Here is a 19,417-nt window from a genome sequence, read left to right as displayed (position 1 = left end):
CTGAAAGCCGGGAGTGACCGACTAACGGACGCTACTGACGGCTTTCCAATGGCCCAATCGCCGACTGGAGGTATGTCGGGCGTATCTCTCCCGATTGACCGGACCCAGAGGCCGACTCACATGAAACTCGCCGACTGACGGAGGAACCCGACGCCACTCTGCTGGCCACCGACTAAGGGTCGGCCGTCTCCTCCCATCGCCGTACAGCCGCCGGACCTTGTCAGCTCTGACACGGACATGCGGCACAGTTCCCCAGGGGCATTGTCCCGCCGAGAGCGAAGTCAACCCTGGTGATTAGACGGCCACACGGCGACATGACATTTTCACGGCGGCTCTGACAGTCTACAGTGAGTTGACAGTTCCTCACTCGTCCGCGCCATTGATAACGGCGCCATACCGTGCTCCACTATATATACCGGGGAAGGCAACAGTGCAAGGGGTCGATCCGCCCGTCTCTCCCACATACGCAGGCTCGCCTCTCTCTCTCTCTCCCTCTCAGAGCTCTCTGTCTGCATTTCACTGTTGCCCAGTCACCTCTCTGACTTGACCGTCGGAGGGTCCCCACCGGAGCCGCCTCCGGTCAGTGCGGACTTCCTTTTGCAGGTGCACGCTTCCCGGCGATCGGGCGACGAGGCGATTGGCCGCAACAGATTGGCGCGCCAGGTAGGGGAAGGCATGACAAAGACAAGAGCTCAGCGATCGAGAATCACTGGGTCGGCAAGGCGTTCTTCCCGCCGGGAAGAAGCCTCCCCGCCCCCACCGGCGGCGGAGCCTAGCTCTCCGCACCCCGCAGTAACCACGGAGGCCCAGATTGCGGCCATCGTGCGGCAGATGACCGTGCTGACCGACGCAGTCAAAAGCCTCCAGCAACAACCGGCGGCCCGACCTATGCCTTCCAGGAGCAGCCGCCGACGGTCGCGCCGACCCCTGCCGCCTCCAGGCGAGCACTCCCAACAGCGCTCCCACGGGGAGGAGGAGGGTCGACCTCGGCGCGACGACCGACGGTCCCAGCGGCCCTCTCCTTCCCCGTTGGAACGGGCGAGGAAGGAAAAGCGGCCGCGCACACCGTCGGCCTCTCTTTCAGAGTCTTCCGGAGGCTCCACTCCCGGGGTCTCCCAGCATCGACGAGCGGACGACTACGAGCGACGGTTCGAGGAGATCGACCGCCGACTCGCCCAACTGCAGATGGACGGCCAGAAGTCTTCGAACGACGTCGACTTCCAGACCGCCCAGCCTCTCTCTCGACTGGTCCTCGATGAGCCGATTCCCAGTCGGTTCAAAATGCCGAACGTGGAGCCATATGATGGCTCCACCGACCCGGTCGACCACCTCGAGAGCTATAAAGCTCTCATGACAATTCAAGGGGCAACCGACGCTCTTTTTTGCATCGGTTTCCCCGCCACACTTCGCAAGGCTGCCAGGGCTTGGTACTCCGGTCTTCGATCGGGCAGTATCCATTCCTTCGCGCAGCTCGAGCACTCGTTCGTGGCCCATTTCAGCACCAGCCGAAAGCCGCCGCGAACGTCGGATAGCCTTTTCTCCCTCAAGCAGGGGGAAAACGAGACGCTCCGACACTTCGTGGCGCGATTCAACGCTGCCACGCTCGAGGTCCGGGACCTCAACGAGGACATGGCGGTTTCAGCCATGAAGAGGGGTCTGAGGTCGTCCCGATTTACCTATTCTCTGGACAAGACCCTCCCCCGAACATACGCCGAGCTATTGGAGCGCGCATACAAGTATATGCGCGCGGACGAAGGAGCGTCCGACCGACGCTTGGTCGAGCCCAGGGGTCCGAAGGAGAAACGAAGAAAAGGTCGGGAGCCCGCCGAACCAAGCAGGCCCCCGGCCGGTAGTCGGCTTTCTCCACCTCGACAGATCCAAAAATCACCCGGCCGACAGACTCCGAGGTCGGTGCGTCCCAGGTATGACTCCTACACTCCCCTCTCCGCTCCTCGTGCGCAGATCTTGATGGAGATCGAAGGGAAAGAATACCTGCGACGGCCTCCGCCTCTGAAGGCAAAGGGCCTCGACCATCGGAAGTACTGCCGGTTCCATCGGAGCCACGGCCACGACACCGAGCGGTGCATCCAGTTGAAGGATGAGATCGAAAATCTCATCCGCCGGGGGTATCTCGGCAAGTTTCGAAAGGGACCACCGGCCCAACCGACTGAAGAGGCGCCGACTAACCAGCCGACGGCTGGAGTCATCAATATGATCTCCAAGCGGCTGGGATCGGGGACATCTACAGGGGGGGAGCCGACGAAAAGGCCGCGCCCGGACGACGTGATTACCTTCTCGGAAGACGACGTTCGGGGCATCCAGACTCCCCACGACGACGCTGTTGTTGTGTCGGCGACAATAGCCAATTATGATGTAAAACGAATCTTTGTTGATAATGGAAGTTCGACGAATGTTTTGTTTTACTCGACCTTCTCCCGAATGCGACTACCGACTGATCGACTTAGTAGGGTCTCCACGCCCTTGATCGGCTTTGCCGGAGACACCGTCACGACAGAAGGAGAAATCACCCTGCCGGTGACGGTCGGTACCGAACCACGGCAAAGCACGGTCTCCCTCATCTTCGCGGTCGTCCAAGTCCCTTCGGCCTACAATGCCATACTCGGGCGACCCGGACTGAACGCTCTCAGGGCGATCGTCTCGACGTACCATCTCCTTGTTCGATTCCCGACCAGAAACGGGGTCGGGGAGATGCGCGGAGATCAACAGCTCGCCCGACGATGCTTTCAAATCTCCGCCCAAAGCAACGAGACAAAGGATCCCCTGACAATCGACAAACTGGATCACCGGGAGGAGGAAGAGCGGGGTTCGCCGGCCGAACAGCTCGAGGCGATCCCGATAGGAGGAAATCCCGACAGAAAAGTTTGGGTCGGGTCTCAATTGCCCGACGCCGAACGCCACCGACTGGCGGAGCTCTTGACGGCCAACGCCGACATATTCGCATGGTCGGCAGCAGATATGTCGGGCATCCCTCCGGAAACAATGACTCACCGACTCAACATCGATCCGACGATGAAACCGGTGAGGCAGAAGAAAAGGTCCTTCGCCCCAGAAAGGCAGAAGGCCATTGACGAAGAAGTGGACAAGCTGCTCGAAGCGGGCTTCATTCGCGAATCCACGTATCCCGATTGGCTCGCCAATGTCGTCATGGTCAAGAAAGCCAACGGGAAGTGGAGGATCTGTATCGATTACACCGACCTCAACCGAGCATGCCCGAAGGATAGCTTTCCACTCCCAAAGATCGACCAGCTGGTGGATGCGACGTCCGGATTTCGACTGCTCAGCTTCATGGACGCCTTCGCCGGGTACAATCAGATCCGGATGGCGCCTGAAGACGAGGAGCACACCGCGTTCGTGACCCCCAAGGGCCTCTACTGTTACAGGGTGATGCCCTTCGGATTGAAGAACGCCGGTGCCACCTACCAGCGACTCGTCAATAAGGTCTTCAAAGACCAGATCGGCCGCAACATGGAAGTGTATGTGGACGACATGCTGGTAAAGAGCACGCAGATCCCGGACCATGTTCAGGATCTCGAGGAGACCTTCCGCACCCTTCGACGACACCGAATGAAGCTCAACCCGACCAAATGTGCCTTCGGGGTGACCTCGGGGAAGTTTCTCGGATTCCTCGTTTCTCAGAGAGGGATCGAGGCCAACCCTGAGAAGATAAAGGCGATCCTCGACATGCGTCATCCGAACACCAAGAAGGAGGTCCAACAACTGAATGGAAGAATCGTCGCTCTTAGCCGATTCATTTCCCGATCAGCGGAAAGGTGCCTCCCGTTCTTCAAGACCCTGCGCCAGGCGAGCGGTTTCTCTTGGTCGGATGAGTGTGAACAGGCCTTTGAAGACCTGAAAAGGTACTTGGCTTCCCCGCCGCTGCTCGTAAAGCCGCAGATCGGGGAGACCTTGTATCTCTACTTGGCCACATCTTCTGAGGCGATCAGCTCGGTGCTCGTTCGGGAAAACGAGTGCCGAACCCATCAGCCCATCTACTACACCAGCAGGGTCCTCCACGGCGCCGAAGCCAGATACTCGGAGACGGAAAAGATGGTTTTCGCCCTGACCGTCTCCGCGCAACGGCTCCGACCATACTTCCAGGCCCACGCCATCGTGGTACTCACCAACCAGCCCCTGAGGGCCGTACTGCGTCGACCCGACACATCCGGACGACTCGCTAAGTGGGCAATGAAGCTTAGCGAGTTCGACATTCAGTACCGACCGAGGCCTGCCTTGAAGGCCCAGGTCTTGGCCGACTTTATCGCTGAATGCCCGACGACCGACCGAAGGTCGGGAGCCGAATGCCCGGGACGAGAGTCGGTCTCTGAGCCAGACCCGATCTCCACCTGGGTACTTCACATCGACGGAGCCTCCAACGCTCAGGGAAGCGGGGCCGGGCTCCTGCTCACGAATTCGGATGGGGTAGTCACCGAGTACGCCCTCCGGTTCGACTTCAAGGCCTCCAACAATCAAGCCGAATACGAGGCACTCCTCGCGGGCTTGAGGATGGCGAGGGAACTGGGCGTCGACAGCCTCCGGGCATTCTCCGACTCTCAGCTGATCGTGGGGCAGGTCAAGGGCGACTTCGAGGCGCGAGATCCGACCATGATCAAGTATCTTCAGAAGGTAAAGGATCTCGTGGCCCGCTTCGGGCATTTCGAGATCTCCCACATCCCCAGGACGGAGAACGCCCGTGCCGACGCTCTCTCCAGATTGGCAACGTCGGCCTATGATTCTTTGGGTCGGACGTTTGTCGAAAACCTCCAGCAGCCGAGCACCGATCGGGTCGAAGAAGTGCAGCAGCTAACGTCCGAACCAAGTTGGATGGACCCGATCGTCCGGTACTTGTCCGACGGGACCAGTCCCGAAGACCCTACGGAGGCCAAGCGACTCCGATGGTCGGCGTCGCAATACGTGATCATGGACGGCCGACTCTACAAGAGGTCGTTCTCCCTCCCCCTGCTCAGGTGCTTGGGACCGACCGACGCTGACTACGCCCTCCGAGAGGTTCACGAAGGAATTTGTGGGAATCACTTGGGGGGCAAGTCCTTAGCCTTCAAGGTCTTACGACAGGGCTACTACTGGCCGACCATGAGGAAGGATGCGGCAGAGTTGGTCCGAAGGTGCGAGCCATGTCAGAAGTATGCCAATATTCAGCACCAACCGGCCAGCCAAATTGCTCCCATTGTCGCTCCATGGCCCTTCGCTCAGTGGGGAGTCGATATTCTCGGCCCCTTCCCACCGGCGTCGGGCCAAAGGAAGTTCATCGTTGTCGCCATCGACTACTTCACGAAATGGGTCGAGGCCGAGCCATTGGCGCAGATCACCGAGCGGAAGATGGAGGACTTCGTCCAAAAGTCCATCATCTTCAGGTTCGGATTGCCGCACACCATCATCACCGACAACGGACGGCAATTCGACAATCGAGACTTCAAGGACTTCTGCGCCAGGTTCCACATCCATCATCGACTAACTTCAGTCGGGCACCCACAGTCCAACGGCGAGGTTGAGGTGACGAACCGAACCTTGCTCCATGGACTCAAGACCCGACTGAACGAAGCCAAAAGTCTCTGGGTCGACGAGCTGGGCTCCGTCCTATGGGCTTACCGAACGACCCCCCGTGTCCCGACCGGAGAGTCGCCGTTCAGTTTGGCCTACGGGACAGAAGCTGTGATCCCGCTCGAGATTGGCCTGCCGTCTTCAAGGGTCGAGCAGTACCACGAGCCGGACAACTCCGAAAGTCGGAGGGCCGACCTAGACCTTCTCCCCGAACTGCGAAATGAGGCTCAAATCCGAATGGCCTCATACCGACAGAGGGTCGCCCGGTACTACAACGCCAAGGTCAGACCAAAGCTCTTCAGGCCTGGCGACCTAGTGTTGAGGAAAGCGGAGGTGTCGAAGCCCTTGGACCAAGGGAAGTTGGCTCCCAACTGGGAAGGACCCTACAGGGTTGCTGACACCTTCGGGCCGAGAGCCTATCGACTGGAAACCCCCAAGGGGCAGAAGACGACGTGAAGAAGAACTGGTTCTTCCATCCGTGAATGGATGTTGGAAGACCAGTAATGAAAGAGAGCCCTTTCCGAGGAATGAAGTACCACCACCCTCGGGCTTTAGGGTGAGGGCGGAGGACAAAGAAAACTCGGAAAAGAGAGATCCGAGGTTCGGTCGGCAAAAGCCGACACAGGAGGGCGAAGCTGACTATCAGCCGAACTGAGTTCGGCGCAAGTTGTGCCGGGCATAACCCGTAATAGTCCAGAACGTTCCGGACGAACTCCGGAATCGGGAATCGAAGGCCGGCCCGGAGATCCTCCAGATAGAAGGCCACCTGACCCTCGGGCGGGCTATTAACCCGACCATCGGCGCCAGGGGCGAACAGCCGAATCTGCTCCGGGACGCAGTACTGCTCCCGGAGCCGATCAACGTTCGGCCCCGAAAGTGAAGAAGCCTCCACCTCCGGGGACGACCGAGTGTCTTCGGTCGGCTCTCCCGACCGACTACCTCGTGGGGACGTCCTAGCCATGAGCTCAAAGAAATGGCAAGGAAGAAAGGAAAAAGAAAGAGGGGGGAAGGCTACTCTAGCCCTTGGAAGGAAAGAGTCGCAAGTGGGAGACAAAGCGGAGAAGTACCTGGAGCGAAGGCTCAAGCGGGCAGAGTCTCGACTGTAAAAATGAGAGGGGTAAAAAACCATGTGGGGGTAACTTTGTATATATAATGCTCCCCAACGGTCGAGATGAAGGCACGCACAGCAAAGACTCCCCAGATTTCGCCGCGTGGCATCATCAGGGCCGTCCAACGGTCCGACGGTTCGACGCACCCTCCTTCAGATCGTGCCACGTCGCCTCCATCCGCTCCACCGAACGCGAACCGACGGCCACACGCCACGTGTCGCGGCGGGACGCGACGTTTTGTCTTCCCGACGGGACGCGACGTTTGAAGTTCCCGAGGGAACGGCGGGAATGACGGTTCCACTTCCTGATGGGACACGACGGTTCCACTTCCCGATGGGACATGACACCTGGCACCGGTTTTATCGCTGACACCGGCGGGACATCCGGCACGGCGGGACGTCCGGCGCCGACCGACACCTGATGCTGATGGGACGAGACGTCCGGCGCCGACTGGATGTCGGGCGCCGGTAAACCTCTCGACATTTACAGGGCGCCGGACACCGTATCAATCGGCGGTACGGTCGGATCCTCGCGTACGACAAATCCACTCCTAGTCGCCAGCTCATCACCCGACTTAGGAGTGGAGGGGGGCAACTGTTGGGGGATACCCACCGACCGACCGACCGACTATCGGAGGGCCCGACCGGCTGTCGGCCCGACTGACCGTCTCCGACTGAAAGCCGGGAGTGACCGACTAACGGACGCTACTGACGGCTTTCCAATGGCCCAATCGCCGACTGGAGGTATGTCGGGCGTATCTCTCCCGATTGACCGGACCCAGAGGCCGACTCACATGAAACTCGCCGACTGACGGAGGAACCCGACGCCACTCTGCTGGCCACCGACTAAGGGTCGGCCGTCTCCTCCCATCGCCGTACAGCCGCCGGACCTTGTCAGCTCTGACACGGACATGCGGCACAGTTCCCCAGGGGCATTGTCCCGCCGAGAGCGAAGTCAACCCTGGTGATTAGACGGCCACACGGCGACATGACATTTTCACGGCGGCTCTGACAGTCTACAGTGAGTTGACAGTTCCTCACTCGTCCGCGCCATTGATAACGGCGCCATACCGTGCTCCACTATATATACCGGGGAAGGCAACAGTGCAAGGGGTCGATCCGCCCGTCTCTCCCACATACGCAGGCTCGCCTCTCTCTCTCTCTCCCTCTCAGAGCTCTCTGTCTGCATTTCACTGTTGCCCAGTCACCTCTCTGACTTGACCGTCGGAGGGTCCCCACCGGAGCCGCCTCCGGTCAGTGCGGACTTCCTTTTGCAGGTGCACGCTTCCCGGCGATCGGGCGACGAGGCGATTGGCCGCAACACATCCCATCTTGCTAGGATATACCAAGTCTTATCCTCATCTAACTACTTTGAAAATTCAAATCTCATTTGAATTTAATTAATCCCTCTAATTATTAGAACTTATATAATAATTTAATTAATTACATAAATTAATTAGTTGCATGCCATGTGGATGTACCTCATGGTCGTATTGCAACAATTATTGTGGGCATGACTGAATTTTTCAACATTACCGGCCTGTGAGGAATTTATTGCTTATATCCAATCTTATGATAAGATTTAAGGGAATGGGGGTGAGATTAGAGAAGAACATGGCAATGACCTTCGAGTCGAGGAAGGGTTTTCAATGTCGATGGATTGCATCAACATTGGGCGAGCGATTACTGCTTCTCAACATCTTGCCCTATTCTTTTATAACCTAATAATGAGATAGATTCCTCGCCATAGGGGAGAAGAAACCATAATTCACCATTGCCAAGTTTTCTATTCCTTCTTTAGCATGGGTTTCAATGAAATTACCCACGGATTTCTAGTTATATCTTACACTATCTTTAAGGGCAACAATATGAGGACTTATATTTTTATTTACCATCAAGTGAATATTCATTGAACTTGCATCTAAATCCTACTTCCTCCCCCTCATTTTGTTTTTCTAGTTTTTGATAAATACTCCTTTGAAATTTATTGCAGCCAATCCCCCATCGTCCGATCGTTGGGGTCGCGCACCTGCAAGAGAAGTCCTCACTGACCGGAGATGCCTCCGGCGGAGACCCTCTAACGGTCAAGTCAGAGAGGAGACTAGGCAACAGTGAAAAATCAGTGGCTCAGCGGGGGAGAAAGAGAGAGCTAGAGAGCTCAAGAACTTTTCGAGAGCTTACTAAGACTGTTGCCTTACCCTATTTTATAGTAGAATGCGGTATGGTTCCGCCATTAATGGTACAGATAACGGGAGTTGTCAAATCATCGGGGGCTGTTAAATCGCTGTGGGTTGTCAAGTTATTGGGATTAATCCATGTCCTTGGCAGGACAATACCCCAGGGCGGCCATACCGTATGTCCTTGACAGGACAACTGCCCGTAGCGGTTGTACGGTATTTGGACGGACTGGCCGACTATATGTCAGTATTCGGCTGCCGGGACATCGGGTGATGACTCGAGAACACCGTCGGTTGATCTGGTGCCTTGTGGAAGTCAGACGTCGGCTGCCATTCCCGACAGTGAGTCGGTGATACTGGTTCGACCGTCCGACCGGTTAGAAGCAGTATGGGTCTGTTCGACCGACATACCTTCGGTCGGATATTATCGGTAGTCATTGTCGGCAGTCGTTGTTGGAGTCGTCCATCGGTCCGATCGATAGTCGGACGTCGGTCGGACCGGTCCGACGGTAAGTCAGCATACAGGGGTCAATCGATATATCCCAACAAAATTCAAATACCTCCTAATATTACAAAAATTAGAAAACAACTTATATAATACATTTCGAACTTGCCTATACACGTGTTCAAGATTTTGAAGTGATACCAAAGATTAAATAGTGCATTGAAAATTTGTTTCTGCATTATTTTCAAATCCGAAACTCCACCGTATATAGCAAGTGAACCGTTTGTTAGAAAAATATAATTTTATATTTTCTAAAGTTTTTTTTTAAGAATAAGAGTTTAAGAATATTTGTTAACGAAATATTTTCGCAAGAAGAAGAAAAAATATTGGTACGAGAGGCTAGAAATTGGTTTTGACTTCTTAAATTATTTTTAAAAAAAATTAATATACACATATTTCCCAGGGCTACTTATGAAACGATTGTCCAGCTTCGGCCGGGATCACGGCCATCCATCAAGGCATCAAATACCCGCCGTCGTATCTCTGTCACGCGGTTCACAAACGATCTTTAAGCCGAACCAACTTACCGCCACGGGAGCGGAGCCGAAAACCCGAAACTGGCGATTTATATCGACGCGAGAAAAGGAGATTTCTTCACTCTCTCTCGGAGAAGAGTGGAGACGAATGGCTTCGGTGATCGGAGGCGTCTTCAAGACGGTCCGGGAGAAAGGCATCGGAAATTTCGTCAGACACCTTCGAGAAGAGGGCTATACGTAAGTCTCCTCCCCCTCTAACCACATCAATCCGGAGTCCGGGATCTTATAAATGCGATTAAAAGTAAGTTAGAAAATCCTTTTTTTCTAAAGTTTCGGTTACAAAAATTTCAACTTGATCATTTTATTCTGCTCAAAATGGCAGAATTGGAAACACGTAGGTTCTCTAAGGGGTTTGCATCGCCCCAGCTATTCCAGAGGATTTTATATGTTCAGCAAGCTGGAGGTCAAAGTTTGCTTAATGATTTCTTGTGCTTCAAAGACCATGATCATCTTTATCAATTCTATTTTTTAATAAAAAATTGTTCTTTTTGTACCATTTATGTTCTTTGCTCGGAATTTTTGTAAAGGCAGGAGTTTGGGACATTGCATTGGACTCGTATGACATATAAAGCCGTTTTCTGAATTTATGTCATGATTAGGGCGTAACTCATGATACAACAATTGATGTTTTAATTGATGTTCTAGACTTTATCATATCCAAAATCTAAGCCTATTTTTCCTGAATTGGGTTGGGTTTCTTAGTGAATTGTAATTTTTCCTCTCACTACTTTACAGGATCTCTAGACCACCAAACAATTCACTCTTGGCGAACCAGCAAGATAATGCCATGTGATGAATAAGGAAATTATTTATGACAAACGTTCTAAAATCATTTGTCTTGGACCTAATAGGTAGATCAGGTTTATTTTTGACACTTGTCAAGGAAAAGAGGCCCAACTGTGCCAGAGATCATAAATATTTTGTTCATTTACTTTATGTATGTGCATTATTTTAGTTGCATTACATTGCAGTTTATTGAAATTTATGTATAAACATATTGCAATCAACCTTGTCTTATTGATTTTTATTTTTTTTATATTACAAGTCTCTGATATTCTACGTTTGTTGCCTTTTACAGGAAATGCCTTTTGGATGGGAATCTATTGTAAGTGCCTTTATTATTATCATGGTGTTGCTATTATTAGGTTTATGCAACATATATCCAATTTCATGCTAAACTAGTTGAATTTTATCATAATCAATATGCACTACTTTAGACTTATTTTGTAAAAATTCATGTGAAAGAATGTTACTTTTTCGTAAACTTGCTATTGTCAGTTTGTTGCTCTTCTATATCATAGGAAGGCCATGATTCAATGAAACAATGTTATTTAATTATTTAAGTTAAATGGTTGTTTATAGATATTCTTTGCAAATGCTTCTCAGAATATCTGCTTGTTGAAGGTTGTGTAGATTTTTCTTAAATGAGGTATGACTATAACTTCTATATGCTAGAAATATTGTCAGTTCTATGCTTTACTAACCTGATAAGGCCTGATAAAATGAGGTTGATGTTGCATAGTGGAAAATGTGCACATATGCTTATGACTTCTTTCTCATAGTATTCTTGATTGTACTTGTGACAAATATCGTTCACGATGAGAAATTTTCTTCCATTGAGTTTATTTTTTTCACATGTATCTAATGTGTGTGTGTGTGTGTGTGTATACATAAGTACTTGCATATAAACTGAGCGGATTTCGTTCTTACAGTCACACTTTATCCATTTTTATCTTTGGATAGTCATGCAACAGATAGGCTTCTCTAAATGACCTTTCTCCCTCTCAAGTCTACCACTATGACCGGTTAGTAGATAATATTGACAGTGAGTTGCTCAAGTTATGTTATTCATTGGGTCATGATGAAGATAACTGAATTTATTTAATTTGATTCCTTCTTAATAAGATATTGTTTTGCAGTTTGCAAATTAATTTATTCTTCAAAGGATCTCGGATTGCTCCTTTATAAAAAGCATACAATGAAAAATCATGCGGTCTTTTATCTGACCTTACTTCTGCTTGACTACCAGCCATAACACAAGGACGGGTCATGAGTCTAGTTTGGAGGATCCCAGGAGGTATCAAAGTAATGAGATAAGAATCTGGAATGAGGAAATAGGTTGCAAACTATATCTCTGTCTTCCTTGCAAACAACCAAGTAATTAGCAAAATGCCAAACGGGGATTTTAAAATTTAAGGTGATCATTTGAGATCTGCATTACTTATAAGAAGCCAACCAAATTCTTAGAGGGAAGGAGCTTTACATTCCAAAGCTTATGTTTTAACAATGGATCTTGCAAGACACCAGGTTACCATAGGCAGGCATTTATCTTGATGTGTTTGACTAATTAGACCAAATGTATACAGCACTTTTAATCAATTGCATATTTTTCATATAAGATACAGATTGATGACTCTACTTTGATGCACAGAAAAATATGATGGTTCCCTGGCCCTTTCTGAGGCATGTCACTATATTATATCTACATCTTCATCTGTAATAACCCATATCTTCGAGTTACAAAAAGCAATAAAACCTTGTCAGGTCTGTTGAGCAAATCATCATGATTAGATCATGAGAGCATTGTAATATGTTATATAAACTGCATCTGATGAAAAATATAAACCAAGCAAGTGCTGATTTTTGAGTTTGTAGAGCTATCGCATCTTTGATTAATTTGTTGAAGTAGAGGCATGTTTTGAACATCTGTTAGGTTTCCATTAACATCAAAACTGAGCCTTCGCTCTATATTTCTAGAAAGCAGTCTTACATGGTAGATGAGCGTGAGCTTCCCAGTAAAATTGTTTTTGTTCATCAGAAACCTTATGCAGTTAAGCAAGTTTTGTTTGCAAATCTCTTCGAGTACAATGAAAACTGCAGACAATATCTTTAGTCGACGTGCATTTTCGGCTATTGCTTGGTGCCAACGGAAGTATGGCTCAAAGAAAAAGAAATGTAGGCTGATTTTATTACTCATCATTAAGACAACGGAATGCATGACATTACCATGACATTTAGTAGGTTAGGATCTTTATCTGCAATGTAACTGAAAAATGATTTCATGATCAATTTCATGTATGGATGAGGGAATGTCATCAAAGTCATTGAAGCCTTGAACTAGACTTAGAACTAGAATGAATCAGACTGCAGAAGATGAATTTGAACACCCAGGACAGTGGGTAGTTCCCTCTTAAAAGGTACATGCTGACTTTTAAAAAAAAAAAGAATATGATTCAGAGCAGCGGCATACTTTTGCTTGATTTCAATATAGAATCATGCCTAGATTTACATTTTTGGGCAACTTTTCGCATTTCAATTAAGAAGCAGAAAAAAATATATGGAGTCAAAAGTTGATCGCTATCAGGATCATTTTGATAAAAGCACACAGAAGAGAAAATAGTAGTGATATTTGGTGAAGGATGCTAAATGCCATGGAAGTGTGATATTCAAGGCCCTAAGAGAAAAAGGCAGGTGATAGCCAATGCTTTGTTACATTATGGCTTTAGTAACTATATAATTATTTTCAATTTCAGATGCAAAAATTGGATAGTTTAATTATTTCATAATTCAGATGGTAGTTGTGACATAAATGTTGGCATCTTAGATGGTTGGACTAAGCGGTATAAAGGGGAAAAAAAAAGTCTAGTGGGAATTTTTATCGACATTTTGTGGGGATCTGTATCCTATTGATCAAGTCAAGAAGTCAATGATTCTAAACTTTATCTTGTTCATGTTCACATTGTATATTCTAGAGTATTTGTTATCTTGTGCCATTGCTGGCCATGTGGTGGGGCTAGTATGGGGAATGCAGTCATGGAAATGAAATCAAATATAGGTTCCAATTTGTTAGATTGGATTGTGTATGCCCTGCATGTCAGTATCAGGAATATGCACAATGTAAATTTGGCTACGCCAATAGCTTGGTGATTTGGAAACTGCAAAATACTTGGTACTAAATTTTGGATTTAAAATGCAAAAGTGGTAATAGCATGGTTCATAGTTTTTCCGAAAAAAAAAAGTTCAAAACATTTTGGTTTGACCTACTGCAACAATGGATTGATATGAATCTATTGCATACCAATTTTGGTGTTTTGTCCTATTTCAAAATTTTTAGGTTTTTAGCTCCTTTGTTGTTTTTAATTGGCAATTATTTTTACATTTGTGTGTATCTATCTTTATTCATTTGCAGAATTTTTTTTTTTACTGATTTAGATATAAAATGGTTGTGTTATATTCAATTAATGCTATCTTGTCTCTATAAACTCTTGATATATTTCCATTATTTTCAATATTTCAATATTCTTTAAATTCACATGACAGAGTTTTCTCATTTAATTTGAAAACTATTTCTATTTTGGTGCGGATGATTCCTGACTAGTTGAAATGTTTCATAAAGCTAGGTTGTAGTGTATTCTAAAACTCTGTTGTTTGATGTTGGGCAATGGGTGGGATTTCGGCAAATGGAATGCTAATTTCTGTTTGGGTATTTTGAAACTTAGATATGTGAATACCTTTGCAACTTGAAATATTCATATTGAACAAGTTTGGCTTAATTATGATTATTGGGTATTGTTAGACGCCACATAAATAATTGTAAACATATCACTTTTTATTATTTTTATTTCCTCATGGAGAGTTAATGCATTTGCAGTTTTCACCAACATGGATACATAACCAATTTTAAGAAGGCCATACTTGACGAATATCCAATTTGGTCATCTACAAATGAATGATACATTAGCTGTGTCATGTCTTCTACATATTTTGAATGAAAGCATGTTTATGCAATTAATTCAAAACTTCTGTACATAAAGTGGGTGCTCATATCTAGTCTATGGAATCTGGAAATTGCTGAATTGCATATTTAATCCTGTTTTTGCTTCCTTATCCATGTAAGGTGATATACATTTTGAGAAAATGAACGATGATTCAGTAGAAAAAAGAAATAATTGAAATGTGTAAAAATGTGATCCTTTATCTGGTTCGGTTGAATTGTCAAATTTATTATAATTACCTAATTTAGACCAAAAAAAAAAAAACCAATGCAACAAAGACCATGGGGGAGTAAGCCTGATCCACTTGCTTGTTGTTCTTCTCTCTCTAAATCACCACCTAAAAGGAAGGATATGTTTAGGCCTCTTAGAGTGAAATTTAATTCTTAAAATCATGTAACTGTTCTTGATAAATTTTCTTTTCATGACCAAAATCTGGAAATAAAAAAGCTTCACCAACTTTCTCCTTTCTCACTTTTCAACAACTAAATGGAGCCTTATTACCCATGCTAACACTAAAGCTGGATGTAATGACCAAATTGAAATTTTGAAGAGATTCATCATATTGGTAGATGGCTTGGTATTCCATTTTTTTTTTCCTTCAGTACTAGCATTGTTATTCGATATGTTGAATATCAATGCTGTGGAAATAGTAGCCATGCATGCTTAAAATGTATAACCTATTCAGATTCACATTGATGGACGGAGAAAGAAAAGATGATATAACATGATTCACCTACGTCTGAAATTAAATATTTTTTCCCTCTCATTTTTTTATTTGAATTTTTAAACAACTTGTAAGTATTTGTTCCATTACCTATGTCTATATTCTTAGTGCAACTATGTAGAGCTCTGATGAGCCAATTTTCTGACTAATTAGTTTTTTTTTCTTTTTTTTATTTATTTATTAAGATCCTCATGTTCCTCTATTCAGCTTATTCAAGTTATCCTTGTTCTTAACCTCCTTTCTCCTATGTTAAGCCATTCAACTAGTATATGCCTATGACTATTAACTTTTATCTTTGTTTGGAGAGTTCAATATATAATACTTTTAACTTTTTTTTTGCAGGCAAACAAAAATTCACAGCATAGGTGCAACCCTTGTTGGAGTTGATAAATTTGGAAACAAGTATTATGAAAAATTGCAGGACACCCAGCATGGTTAGTAGACTTATCCCTAGCTGCATGCTTACTCTACATGTTGCCTCTTTTTAACACTATTTATTTCTGTCATATGGAGATCAACTGAACAACAATTGTCTTGTCCTTTCACCAAAATCATCTGCTGTTTGTGACTCAAATTGTTTGGTTTGGATGATACTGCAGTTTGAGAACTCAATGGAAATGGCAACATAGTTTAAGTTTAATTTGGATGGTACTGCAGTGATAAGAATCAATGGAAATCGTTAGTTAAATATATGGGAGGTGATTGCTTAAGTGGTTGAAAATGGACTACCAGTTTCAGACACAGTTGTCTCAGACTCCCAGTTCACAACTGACCAAGCTTATCTCTGCTATCTTAGGTTGCTTTGTGTATCCTTGTTTGCTATCATTCCTTTTAAGGGCTACCTTTTGGGTCATGGCAAACTTCCCAAATACTTTTTCACAAAACCTCTGCTCGTCTTCCGGGACTTTTTGCCATGCAGTCGTACCTTGGTACTCCCATCTTCGTTGCATGTGCTCATAGAATTATCTCATCTTATAAGGCAACGTGGAGAAACAAAAGGAAGGGGCCAAAAAAATCCTTTTCCATGATTTCCTTCCATGCAGTCTTGGGTCTCCTCACCTCTCTGGACCCTTCCAAGTCATATTGAAGTCCCTTTTTTTACTAGAAACCTACACATCTTCATTGTATCTACCTGTAGATTTCTCATCTTGAAAGGCGAAAAGGGAGACAAAAAGTTGGAGAGAAAAATAACTGTTCTTCCTTTGCTTCAACTAGCATGTGTTACCATCCTGAGTTGGCTGATCATATACTAAAAGTAAGACATTATTCATAGTAGAATATTTTTCCATTCAACGGGATAAAAAGCACAGTCTAAGCAGAAGCTGTCAATCACCAGAAATTTCTTATCTTTTTCTAGTCATAGGAAGTATTGGGGTATCTTTATGCTGAGAACTTTCTGCATAAGCAGTCGAACTTGGTTTTTTCTGTGAAGCTATTATTCATTGCATTCAACACTAAAAATCTTGTCTCAAAAGTGATGAGAGTTCGAAATCAATGAATGTGCAGGACGGCACAGATGGGTGGAGTATGCACAGAAGGACCGTTATAATGCATCCCAAGTGCCACCTGAGTGGCATGGTTGGCGGCACCACATCACGGACCATACGGGGGATGAAGTAAGTCATCTGAGACATGTCCACTGATTCTTTCTACTGAAATCCTAACTATGTTTATCATCCTAAAATTCACGAGCTTTTAGTATTTTTTTGCGTTGTTTATATGATTCAACTCTAAGCTATTTAGGTTGTCAACTGGATATTATAACACAATATCATCTCTATCAGAAGGCTAGCACAAATGGACAGATATGTGCAGACTTTGAAAATGTTGGTAGATAGGCTTTAATCTTTTAGAATATGCTTAAAAAATCAGAATCATGTCTGTTGTGGATCTGAAAATATGTAAGAAAATTAGAAAAGGATCTTTTATGCTGAAAATACACTGTAATTATTGTGATACAAAAAGAATGCTGAGCAGTTTATGTTATATTTCTTGGCAGCTTTTGATGCTCAAACCTGAAAGATATGGAGTGGAGCACAAAGAGAACTTCTCAGGAGAGGGAGATGAGTACATCTACCATTCCAAGGGTCATGCTCTCAACCCTGGACAGAGAGACTGGACCTGGTACCAGCCATGGCAACCCACCAAAATCTGAAAAAATATCCTTTCCCTCGTAGCCAGAAGGATTGGAAAAAAAAAAATTCAGTGCATTGCTTTTCTTGCTGTGCGATCATCCTCTAGCCATGTCCACCAGACATTTGGACTGAAATTTTAGTGCAGGCTGGATGACTTTTGTGCTAATAAATGTAATGGACCTTTTTACCTTTTGAAACAGCACCTTGTGATTATTGAACTTCATCTTTGGATTATGATTTTCTGCAACATTAAAGAAGCTTTTCAGAATGAGGTGGTTGCATTGCTCCTCCGTGGCCATTGGTCTTGTGGGGTGGTCAAATGGAGCCTTCAGGACAGGGCCTTTTTTTTTATTGGGTAAGGCAAACTTTCATACAAAATAAGCATGGATACACTTCAAGAAATTAGAAAAAAAGAATGTCATGGAAGAACATCAGACCAAATGTCACCATCAAAGTGATTGGCTACATAGCTCATCATTCAATCAGCTACGCAATTCGTCTCTCGATGGATGTGTCCGACTTCGATGGACATGCACCCTGCCAAGGCTATTTATTTTAACCATGTTGTAGAATTTTTCAGGCTGGCATTGTCCTCCATTTGATATCTGTGGCTGCATGTAATTAAAGAAATTGAGTTTTAGGATTGCCTCAGGCTATCCATCTCCTTTGTACATGACATCATCAAATCATAAACCAAAGCGCAGGTTGCATGGGAAAAAACTCATGCAGGATCTGCATGGATATTTAGTGTTGCCTGCTATATTTTTCTAATTCACTTGCCATTAATCATTGGGACGTTAAGGATGTGATGTGATCTGTGGCATATGTTGGAACCTTGAGTGAAGAAGAAATTTTCACATCAGATATTAGGAGCCATTTAGAGTTGCAAATGGGAAGACAAAAAGTTGTGCATTCTTGCGGGTGTATATTTAATCTTATATTAGTTATTCGCTGAGAAGTCTTGGATATTTATATAGAATTAAAGAATTTAAATAATATTTTTCGACTAATTTTTTTGAAAAAAATTTGGATTGTTATAAATGGTATCAGAGTCAATCCAGTTGATAATCTCTATGAATTAGAGAATATTACAATATTGATTCATTGGGGTTGATCATGGATCGATTATGATGTTGATAAATTAATATATGAATTTGGATTCTAAATCTGGTAAGGATATCAAGATTTAAATAAGAGAAGTATGTAAAGATTCGTGCGGACATGTATTTATTCTTATATCGGTTATTTTTTATTCACTAAAAAGCTCTTAAGTGCTTATTGTAGCAGCCCGGTTATTTGGGCCTGTAGCCCAGACGGCCCAACATCACAAAAAAAAAAAAAAAAAAAAAAAACAGAGAAGGAGGAAGACTCCTAGCCGGAGTCTTCTTCCTTCACGATTCCGGCAAAATCGGACTCAAAGAGTCCGGCTAGGGTAGGAAACCTCCTGTATAAAGATTCTCCGTTCTCTCTTAGGAAATTACAACCAAAAATTTTGAGGAAAATCGAGGGTTTTGAGAAACTTTCTCAAAGGTTACCGTGGGGGGGTTGATCGGAAGAAAGGGGAGTCGTCGGAGCTTTCTTTGGACGGCGGAACAAGGTATTTCCTCTTCTCCTTGTTATTCTCCAGTCACCGGTGTTTTTGGAAGCCGGCGAGGTGCCAGTTCGGGCTCAACAGGGATACCCTATTTTTGTGATTTTCTTCCTTCTCTGCCGCCGGCAACAAGGAGGGTGACACTGCCGCCGACATGGTAGCATTGCCGGCGTCGGGACGTTGCCGGGGAAGGTGGCTGGGGGTGCTCTCTGGGTCGGGATGTGGGGAGAGGTTCGGATGGGGGCTCGGGTCCCTGTTTTCGAACGTGAGGAGATGTTGCCCAGCTATG

General features: G+C 46.2%; 1 protein-coding gene across 1 annotated transcript; it reads left to right on the top strand.

Annotated features, from left to right (window-relative positions):
• The first annotated feature begins 9,888 nt into the window (after nt 1-9,888).
• On the top strand, nt 9,889-17,784 carry LOC105053800 (probable NADH dehydrogenase [ubiquinone] 1 alpha subcomplex subunit 12). The gene is made up of 5 exons (XM_010935092.4): nt 9,889-10,080; nt 10,982-11,008; nt 15,745-15,836; nt 16,909-17,018; nt 17,402-17,784. The coding sequence occupies exons 1-5, from the start codon at nt 9,992-9,994 to the stop codon at nt 17,555-17,557; spliced, it is 474 nt and encodes a 157-aa protein (XP_010933394.1). The 5' UTR covers nt 9,889-9,991; the 3' UTR covers nt 17,558-17,784.
• Nucleotides 17,785-19,417: the final 1,633 nt, after the last annotated feature.

This window comes from Elaeis guineensis, chromosome 11, assembly GCF_000442705.2.
Source record: "Elaeis guineensis isolate ETL-2024a chromosome 11, EG11, whole genome shotgun sequence".
NCBI lineage: Eukaryota > Viridiplantae > Streptophyta > Magnoliopsida > Arecales > Arecaceae > Elaeis > Elaeis guineensis.
The sequence above is the reverse complement of the archived record's forward strand: the minus strand, read 5'-3'. Positions and strand labels throughout refer to the sequence as shown.

Bases quoted from the DNA above. Each gene is read 5' to 3' on its own strand.
- LOC105053800 (XM_010935092.4), top strand. From the start codon at position 9,992: ATGGCTTCGGTGATCGGAGGCGTCTTCAAGACGGTCCGGGAGAAAGGC. The intron at 10,081-10,981 runs GTAAGTCTCCTC...TGCCTTTTACAG, and splicing joins CTTCGAGAAGAGGGCTATAC to GAAATGCCTTTTGGATGGGA. The intron at 11,009-15,744 runs GTAAGTGCCTTT...TTTTTTTTGCAG, and splicing joins CTTTTGGATGGGAATCTATT to GCAAACAAAAATTCACAGCA.